The 10,430-nt window shown below is 38.0% G+C and overlaps 2 protein-coding genes across 2 annotated transcripts; both read left to right on the forward strand.

Moving 5' to 3' along the window:
• Positions 1 to 2,778: 2,778 nt before the first annotated feature.
• On the forward strand, positions 2,779 to 3,575 carry LOC129944962 (uncharacterized). Its single transcript, XM_056054623.1, has 2 exons — positions 2,779 to 3,512; positions 3,560 to 3,575. Exons 1-2 carry the CDS (start codon positions 2,779 to 2,781, stop codon positions 3,573 to 3,575), a joined length of 750 nt encoding a protein of 249 aa, XP_055910598.1.
• Positions 3,568 to 8,445, forward strand: LOC129947219 (uncharacterized). The gene is made up of 2 exons (XM_056057686.1): positions 3,568 to 3,753; positions 3,927 to 8,445. Exons 1-2 carry the CDS (start codon positions 3,692 to 3,694, stop codon positions 8,167 to 8,169), a joined length of 4,305 nt encoding a protein of 1,434 aa, XP_055913661.1. The 5' UTR covers positions 3,568 to 3,691; the 3' UTR covers positions 8,170 to 8,445.
• The last annotated feature ends 1,985 nt before the right edge of the window (positions 8,446 to 10,430 follow it).

The raw sequence follows: 10,430 nt of genomic DNA on the forward strand, positions 1-10,430 counted from the left end.
ACGCACATATTCAACACATAATGACATCTACATATCCTACCTATGGAAAACATCGAAAATTATCCCTATCCTTAAACAAGGAAAGAAGAAGGAATGTAGACCGATAGCTATCCTAGTTTTTGAAAGTCTGATAAATAACCAGATAAAATATTATATTAAAGACAAGCAATTATTAAATTCTTTGCAGTCTGGATTTCGGTCTAGGCATAGTTGTGTTTCAGCTTTACTCAACGTAACTGATGACATAAGACATGCTTTAGACAATAAATTTACAACTGTGATAACCTTACGTGACTTTTCAAAGGCATTTGACTGTGTTAACCATAATCTTCTCTGTGATAAATTGACGACCCTATTTAGCTTCTCCGACACAACTTAAAAACTTATTTACTCATGTTTGACCTATCTTATGCAACCCATGTCTTGTAATGGTAAAATTTCCTCGTTAATTCCTGTTAATATGGTGTTCCTCAAGGATCAATCCTTGGACCTTTACTGTTTTGAATGTTCATTATGTCTGCCCTCTGTTTTGTCTTACTGTCAGTCTCATGTCTATGCAGATGATGTCCAATTATACATTAGTTTTGGTAAGATGATGCTTAAGGATGCAATATCTTAAATGAACACTGGTTTACAGGCTATAAATGATTGTTCGACACGGAACGGACTTAAACTCAATCCTTAAATTGCGATCTGGTAGTTTTTTTTAAATATCGTTGTTGTATGTTACTCTTCAAATTTATTGGTAAAAAGATTCCAAGTTATCTATTTGACAGACTTAATTTTTGTGTTTCTACAATCGGAAAAATCGTGCCCAAATTCGAGCAATTTGGTTTTTTAGGAGATTTGAAACCAGTTTGAGTGACAAATTCCATGACCGTGTTATCGCACATGGTGGAGTTGTTAATTCAGACAACAATTCAAGAGCTAAAAGATGAGATAATTCAGCAATTTAACGGCACAGGACTTCAATTATGCCTCAGCGACAGTAATTAACATCGGCCCTTAAAATTTACATGAAACTTATAATGTCACTAAATGCAGTTTTTAAATAACCGGATTCCAGTTATTTCCACTAATTTGTGTACAAAAAAAACCCAAAAACCATTATAGATTTCTGTTCCGGTTAAATTAAATCGATTTGTATTTTCCTGTATCAGACCAAATATCCGATTAAGAGCCTTAGTAAAATGTATAGGCCCTCAAGTATCGGCACTTATACGGTCATATTCGACGAACCAAATTTTTGGCATGAACAGAAATTAAGACAAAATTCCAAACGTAGTAAAAATTTCTGATCATTTGTAAAAAAGACGTACGAAATATCACGTCATCCTCGGTTCCAACGCTCGTCCACAATGACACTCTCTATGTAAGCTCGACTCATAAAGCCAATTTTAGAACAGTTTGCTGTTAATTCGACACTCCCAGAGATTGTCATGAGTCCTCCTGTTCTTGAGAGCGTAACGAATCTTCTTTCGCACTCGTGCAGTTACAAGAGTACTGAAGGACCTTGGCATACACAAAATCTGCGGGACTGGATAGTATCCCAACTATTGTTCTGAAAGGGTATTCTTAAACGCTGATAAAACTACCTCGTAAGCTTTTCCATCTTTCCTACTCTACAGGTCACTAGCGGATGGGAAATAGAATTTGTTCAGTCTGTCCCTAAAAAATGCGAATTCTCTTTCCCCTCCAAATATCCTCCAACAGCACTCACGTCCCTTCTTTCAAAGGTATTGAAAAAGTTGATTAATTATCAGCTCAAGAAATATCTTGAAGAAAGGAAGCTTCTTAATGGCCGGCAATATCGCTTTTGTAGCAATAGGTCCACTGGTTAATTCATGGTTTATCTCACCGAACAGTGAAACAAATCTTTACATCGTTTTTGAGAAAGTAAAATTATTGCACTTAATATTTCAAAGGCATTTGATAAAGTCTGACATCAAGCTCTCTTATCGAAAATCTATGCTTTTGGTATTGATGAATCTCTTCTTCTTTGGATTAGAAACTACATTTCGAAACGTTCAATAAAATAAATACTGGTTTCCCACAGGGCTCCGCTTTGTCTCCGACTCTCTTCATCATATTCATAAACAATCTTGTTGAAACTGCGCTCTCAGACTGTTCAATACTTTGAATTAATTTATACTTTGTTTTTATATATTGTTTGAAGTAAATTTTCGTTAAATGTTTTTATGAAAATTAAATTAATATTATTAAATCATAATCATCGTTACTAGAAAGAAGTCCTTGTTTTTATTTTTAAAGGAAATATGAATAAAAGAGGATACTTTTAATAGGTTATGGGCCCAGCATCGTGGCACAAATAATATATTTTCTGGAAGACGAAAATTTAAGACGTCTGTCAAAAATCTTTAATCTATTAACACTATTTAATAATATCGTAAATGAATTATATTTGCTTCTTTTATTTACTTACTAAAATCTTAAATGTATTTGTAAATATATAATGAAAGCTTTCTTCTTTAGTCTAATACATACATACATTAAATTTCATTTGTCATTTTCATATTAAGATCAGTATTTAATTTGCAGTCATCAGATTCGGTAACTTTTCTTATTTTTATAGTTTGTAAACCTTTCCTAAATTAGTGAATTAAAGTATTATGAAATATTAAACGGATCGTCTTTTCTTTCTAATTAATTGAATTTGGGTTAACGTTTTTCAAATCTGGTGCCGAAACCCGGGAACTTTAACGCTTTAGAAAGAAAGATTGATTAAACGCGGTTGCAAACGAACGTTGAACGAACGAAATGGATTTCGCTAGTCGTGCTTCTTATCGTGGTCAAGTAACCAAATTAGTAAAGAGCGCGAACGAATACCTACAATCTGATGACTCTAAAATAAAAGAAACGTCGAATATAGATGAAATCGAGGAGGAATTAAGTGTTCTGTTAGAGCGGCTCACAGCCACTAATGAAAGCTTAAAAAAAGCAAACGGTGATGTGGTGCCGTTAATAAAATCAGATGACATGGGAAAAGAAGCTGATACTGTAGCGGAATACGAAGACAAAGCAATATCTACAATCGCACGACTTAGGTGTCGCCTGTCTAAGCTTCGTCATTGTCAAGGGCAACCTACAATCAACGATATTAACGATACCACTCAAACAACAGCACCACTTCCTCCTCTGCCACCTATCCCGCCATCGAATTTCAATGCAATTAAATTAAAAAAATTGCAGCCAAAGAAGTTCTCTGGCGAATTTAAAGATTGGGTTCCATTTTGGGAACAATATCGTGTTCTCGTTCATGCAAACCCTTCTCTTAGTACCATCGATAAATTTAATTATCTCGAAACTGTATTGACAGGTAAAGCAGCAGAAACATTAGCTGGTCTCACTCCATCAGAAGCCAACTACGTTACAGCTATTACATTATTGAAAGAAGAATACGGAAACAACGAGAAGATTATAGATTTCACGATGCAACGTTTGCTCTCTATTCAACCCGTTAATTCGAAGACAGATGCTGTTGGTCTGCGACGGTTATACACCTCGGTCTTATCTTCTACTCGCTCGCTCTCATCATTAGGTATCCCGTCGTCTAATTATTTTGTTATGTTGAAAGGTGTTTTGTTGCGATGCATTCCCAACGAACTGCGAGTCGATTTCCATCGCTACTACGAGGACTCAAACATAAATTCTCATCGCTCGGATAACGAAGATGATGCAGCCAGTGTTTCTTCCGCCTCAGAAAATTCTTCGAAAACGATTGGTGACATACAGGTAAACTGCCTTTTGAAGTTTCTTAAACGAGAAGTAGAATCTCTTGAAAAGGCAAATGAGGCAAAGCTACATCTATCTCGCTCGACCGTGACTAATACAAATTCAAGACCTGTCAAAACAGCATTAGGTTTGTTTACTTCTGAGAAAGAAAATAATTCTTGTATATTTTGTAGTAGCACAAATCATGATGCCAAGGATTGTTCCTGCACAAAAAGTATTCCTGAAAAGAAAAAAATGCTTGTTGCTGAGGGAAGGTGCTTTCGATGCTGCAAAAAAGGTCACAACTCGAGGATGTGCAGAGTAAAAGGAATTACTTGCAAAACGTGTAATGGACATCATGCTACCAGTATGTGCGACCCTTCTTATTGTCCAAAAAATAATATAAAATCAGTGAGTATAAACAACGATTCTGCCATTAACCTGTACACATCTGATCGATTGCAAAAAGGTGTTACATATTTACAAACAGCATGTGCTTATGCAAGTAGTGAAAGTTCTACCTTTTCTATGTTCGTTCGCATTGTCATGGATGGAGGAAGCCAGCTCTCGTTTATTAAGTCAACGCTGGCACGTCGTTTGAATTTACCAATTGTGGGAGAGCATAATTTGAGCGTGATAACCTTCGGAAGTGAAAAACCAAAGCCAAGCAAGATCTGTAACAGAGTTCGGTTAGTACTTCGTAGCCAATTTGATGATCAAGCCGTAGTGATAGATGCGATTGAGGTTCCAGCTATTTGTTTCGATGGGCTATCTGAGCCCACAAACGATCGAATTATTTCAACAGTAAAGCTGACTTTAGCTGATAATCGTGCTCATGGACCAACACTAGAAGATGGGATTAGCGTGCTCATTGGTGCCGATGCTTATTGGCAGTTCGCAACAGGTGAACACAAGCGTCTCACAGAGAGGTTAACAGCAATAAACACCATTTTGGGTTGGACTATTCAAGGACCATCGACCACAGAACAAAAATTATCCGATTCCACCTGTGCAACGTCACTTAACATATGTGCCTGTGAAGATATACAACGATTGTGGCGGCTTGACGGTTTGGGAATACTATCAGAAGATAAAAAAGAGGTAAGTGGCGATGTTTCCTTACATATTAGTAGAAAAGGTGACAGGTTTGAAGCATCTCTTCCGTGGAAAGCCATTTCTACTCCCCTGCACAACAACAGAACGGGTGCTTTCATACGGATGCAATCACTTGTGCGAAAACTTTGTGCATCTGGAAAAATTATTGATTACGATGAAGCTATGAACGAGATGATATCAGCTGGCATTGCAGAGCGGGTGTCTGAAGATGTGGTTGGTGACGTTTTGTATTATTTACCACACCGTCCGGTGTACAGAGAAGATAAAGAAACAACAAAACTTCGTATTGTTTTTGATGCTTCCGCCCACGCTCCAAATTATTTATCGCTAAATGACGTTTTGGAAGTAGGAGAGAACTTTTTAACTGATCTTTTGCTCATTCTTTTAAATTTCCGAGTTGGAAAAGTTGGTCTCATTTCAGATATTGAAAAGGCGTTTTTACAAATAATGCTGAAACCATCAGATAGAGACAGTCACCGCTTCCTCTGGTTTGCCGAAAAGATTGTAAATGAGAAAATATTGCCTGCAGTAATCACCTACCGAATGACGCGACTAACATTTGGCGTAAAAAGCAGCCCTTACATTCTGGGTGGGATGATTCAAGAACTAATCAAAGAAGCTTTGTTGAAATTTCAAGATCAATGTGCGTCTGCAAACGGAAGTGACGAAGAGATGGAACGTTATCGATTCATTTGCGAGCTTTTGAAAAAAAGTTTTTATATGGACGATTTTGTCGCATCTATGGATGATGAAATTGTTGCTACACAAGTTTATCGGGAAGCCAATGGAATTTTTGAAAGTGCGTCCATGAAGTTACGTAAGTGGAATTCTAATAACGCTTGCGTGCGGAATGGTTTTTCCGAAGACGAACAATTATCTGCTTCTCCAAAGGTGCTAGGCTTGCGATGGGTTATAGCAACGGACGAACTTCAAGTAGATCTTAACTCAGTGCTGAGTTTATTGAATTCTGTGTCCGTGCAAGGAACCAAACGCAGTGTGTTACGAATCATGGCAAAAATATTCGACCCATTTGGTGTGCTCTCTCCATGGACTGTTCGACTCAAAATTCTTTTCCAAAATATTTGGCGCAAAAAACTAAATTGGGACGAGGAACTTTCATCAGACTTACAATGCATTTGGGAGACCTGTCGGAACGAGATAAACGAACTTAACGAAATAGGTATTCCAAGGCACTTGTCCACGAGCAGAGAGGGATCAACACAAGTACACGTTTTTGCTGACGCAAGTCAGCATGCATTTGGAGCTGTAGCTTACGCGAGGACAGTGCAATGTGACGGTCAAATTACTGTTAGATTTATTTGCTCGAAGAACAGAGTTGCTCCTCTCAAGAACGATGGTCAAAACGAACTCACTATACCGAAATTAGAACTAACGGCTGCGTTGGTTGCTGCTCGGCTGCACGCTTACTTGAAGGAAAACTTACGCATTACTATTTCTGATACTTTTTTATGGAGCGATTCTCAAATTGTTCTTTATTGGATCATGGGTTCAAATAAACGTTGGAAGCCGTATGTAGAAAATCGCGTTAAGGAAATAAAAGCTTTGTCAAAATTGTCATCATGGAGACATTGCCCTGGTGTGGAAAACCCTGCGGACCTGCTCACAAGAGGTATTAGTGCATCATCTCTCATACGGTCTTCTGTTTGGTTCAACGGCCCACCTTGGCTAATGGAGGATAAGTCTGTCTGGCCATGTACTCCTATTGCTGATACAATTGCTGTATGTGGTCTCTCTTTGCATGCAGATGATGAAAATGAAAACGCAGCAGTTGTAAAGTTACAGTTTGCCGAACCAGTTATGAATGCTAAGGAATTTAGTACATGGACTCGTCTTCTTCGTATTACTGCCTGCTTTTTTCGATCTATCGATAGATTTAGAAAGCGGGAATTTGATTTTATTTCCGCTGAAGATATCGCCAACGCTGAAAGTTACTGGATCCATCAAGCTCAAAACCAGCACTTTCGTAACGAGATTTCATCTCTTCAAGCAAAAAAGGGTATGCCTTCCAATTCTAAATTATTGTCTCTTTTTCCATTTTTAGATGATGCCGACAATTTTTTGAGAGTTGGTGGTCGTCTTCAAGAGGTTGAAGCTAATCAAAACCTAGCTCACCCTATCATCTTGCCGAAGTCATCTCATATAACTAAACTTATAGTGATTGATCTTCATGCAAGAATCTTTCATGGTGGTACCTCAGCAGTTCTTTCAAACTTACGCTCAAAATACTGGATTATAAGAGGAAGACAACTTGTGAAAAATATAATCAAAAATTGCTTCGTTTGTAAGATGCTTCGAGGTCAAGCAGCTTCGCAACCTTTTGCTCCACTTCCAAAAGATAGAATGCTGTCAGCCAAAGCATTTGATGTGACAGGAATTGACTTCGCCGGTCCTTTGTATGTTCTGGATGTATCTGGTCAGCGAAAAAAGTTTTACATCCTTTTATTCACTTGTGCAGCAGTTCGTGCTGTGCACCTAGAATACACAAACGATCTTACTACAGAGAGTTGTATTCTTGCTATAAGACGATTCATTGCTCGGCGAGGAGCTCCTCGCATAATTTATTCAGACAACGCTACAACCTTTAAGAAGGCTTCTTCTGAATTTAAACAACTAAGTAACGTACGAACTAGTGAACGCTTTCTGGGTTTTTTGAGTGACGCTCAAATAAGATGGAAGTTCATTGTTGAACGAGCGCCATGGTGGGGTGGCTTTTGGGAGCGACTAGTAGGTGTGGTTAAAACGGCTCTTAGGGGAGCTGTAAGACGATCCACCCTAAACAACGATCAGCTGCATACATTGCTCACGGAAGTTGAGTGTGTAGTGAATTCGAGGCCTTTAACGTACATGGGGGATGACCCATTAGACCTCGCACCATTAACTCCTGCTAATTTTCTCAATGGTGGCGACAGCGGATGTAGGCCTTCAGAAGAAATAACTTGCAAAAATCGAACTGGTGATGGACTACGAAAGCAGTGGAAAGAGCGTCTACTTTTCTTAGCTGCTTTTAAAAGACGTTGGTTTAAAGAATATCTTTTGCAATTGAGAACATTGCATCATGCTAAAAATTGCGCGAATTCCAGCTTGCAAGTTGGAGATGTGGTACTGGTGGAAGATTCATCGTTGCCTCGACCTCTTTGGCATTTGGCTGTTATACAAACAGTTTTTCCCGGACGAGATGGTAAAATTCGAGCTTGTGAGATAAGACTTTCCAGCGGTTCTATTTTACGAAGGCCAATACAACTTTTGTACCCGTTAGAAATTTCTAATTCATCCTGGCGGGAGGATGTCAAAAATCTTTAATCTATTAACACTATTTAATAATATCGTAAATGAATTATATTTGCTTCTTTTATTTACTTACTAAAATCTTAAATGTATTTGTAAATATATAATGAAAGCTTTCTTCTTTAGTCTAATACATACATACATTAAATTTCATTTGTCATTTTCATATTAAGATCAGTATTTAATTTGCAGTCATCAGATTCGGTAACTTTTCTTATTTTTATAGTTTGTAAACCTTTCCTAAATTAGTGAATTAAAGTATTATGAAATATTAAACGGATCGTCTTTTCTTTCTAATTAATTGAATTTGGGTTAACGTTTTTCAAAACGTCCTTATAAGAGATGAGCTTTGGGATGTTGTTAGCAAAACGAAACCAGCAGAAATCGATGATGAATGGACGAAGAAGAATAATAAAGCGAAAGCTAATTTAACGTTGAGCGTAGAGGATGGTCAATCGATGCACATTGCCCATCTAGAAGATGCGTTTAGTATTTGGGAAGTTTCGGATGTGGCTGGTTAATTTGCCTAGTACCTAATGGCAATAACCAGAAGATATTTCTCAAAGAAGTCTTATTTGTTCCTGAGCTTGATGCGGGATTGCTTTCGGTGCAACGAATAGCAAATCAAGGTCATAGCGTCATTTTAGAACAAAATGTTTGTCAAATCTACGATGGATCCCGAATGATTACTGTAGCAAAGCGAAATTACAGTCTTTACAAGCTGGAAGCTGAACATTCTATTTAAATGTCCTGTAAAGCTGACAATTCATTGTGTATTCATCAGTGGTATCGTCGACTTGGACAAAGAGATCCAGTAGCTATCGAGAGACTTGTGAAGGAAGATCTTGCATTTGGCATTCATTTGAGGAAGTGTAAAGGCACGCTGTCACAGTATAAGTTTCCTGTGAGACAAAATAGAGAAAAGCAATCATTACAGTTGATACATTCTGATCTGTGTGGTCCTATGCAGACATCAACTCCAAGAAGTAATCGATATTTTTTAACACTGATTGACGATTTTTCAGGTTACACAGTGGGGCATTTGCTAAAATCGAAAGATGAAGTAGCTAGTGCTATAAAGTGTTATGTCGCAGCTATGTTCAACAAGTTTGGTATAAAACCTTACATTCTGTGATCCGACAATGGAAAGGAATAGGTATCTAAAGACTTGGAAGACTTTTGAAGAGAAGAGTATGTTACTAGATGTAAATCACTTGAGACAATTTTTACCAGCTGTCTTTACCTGGTCCATGTTCCCTCGGCATGGAGAGAAGTTAAAGTTATTTTTATACCTAAAGCAGGTAAATGCTCCCAAGTCAACCCTAAAGATCTACGACCTATAAGTCTATCATCATTCCTTCTTAAGACCCTGGAAAGATTGATTGATATCCATTAAAGGGCAAGTATCGATACAAGACTTCTGTCTTCGTCTCAACATGCCTACTGTAAAGGTAAATCGGTGGAAACAGCGTTACACACTTTAGTACTCACCATCGAATATTCCCTCCATCATAAAGAGTTCACTATGGTGCTTTCCTTGACATCGAAGGTGCCTTTAACAACGTGGACACATCTGCAATCACATCTGCACTCACATCTCTAAATGTAGAGAGTTCGCTTCGGGAGTTAATTCATTTAATGCTTACTAGCAGAATAATTAACTCAAAACTGGGCAACTCTTTTAGTAGACGAATAGTAGAGGGACAACGCAAGGTGGTGTTCTATCCCCTCTCCTCTGGAACCTAGTGGAGAATGAAATCCTAACTAGTCTGGATGCGGAGGGTTTCAGAGTGATAGCTTATGCGGACGACGTTGGTATAGCAGTTTCAGGAAAGCATCTTAATATCCTAAAAGAACTCTTACAAAATGCCTTAGACAGGCTAATACTTTGGGCTGATCGGTGTGGACTGGGTGTTAACCCACACAAAACCGATCTGGTTTTATTTTCGAGGAGGTACAAAATTCTATTTGTCAACCCTCCTTATATTAAAGAAATCCAATTAAAATTCTCAGACGAGGCTAAATACCTAGGTCTTGTCTTAGACAAAAAACTAAATTGGAAACGCAACGTACAGGAAAGAGTCAAAAAAGCTACTGTAGCTCTCTTTTCTTGCAAAAAAGCTATTGGTAATAAATGGGGTTTATAACAAAGAATCACGCATTGGCTATACACATCGGTAATCAGACCGATTTCAACGTACGGTGTGGCAGTATGGTGGACTGTTTTAGAGAAAGGTATAAACAGGGATAAGTTAAATAAAGTCCAACGTTCAGCC

The sequence above is a fragment of the Eupeodes corollae genome, chromosome 2 (assembly GCF_945859685.1).
Source record: "Eupeodes corollae chromosome 2, idEupCoro1.1, whole genome shotgun sequence".
NCBI lineage: Eukaryota > Metazoa > Arthropoda > Insecta > Diptera > Syrphidae > Eupeodes > Eupeodes corollae.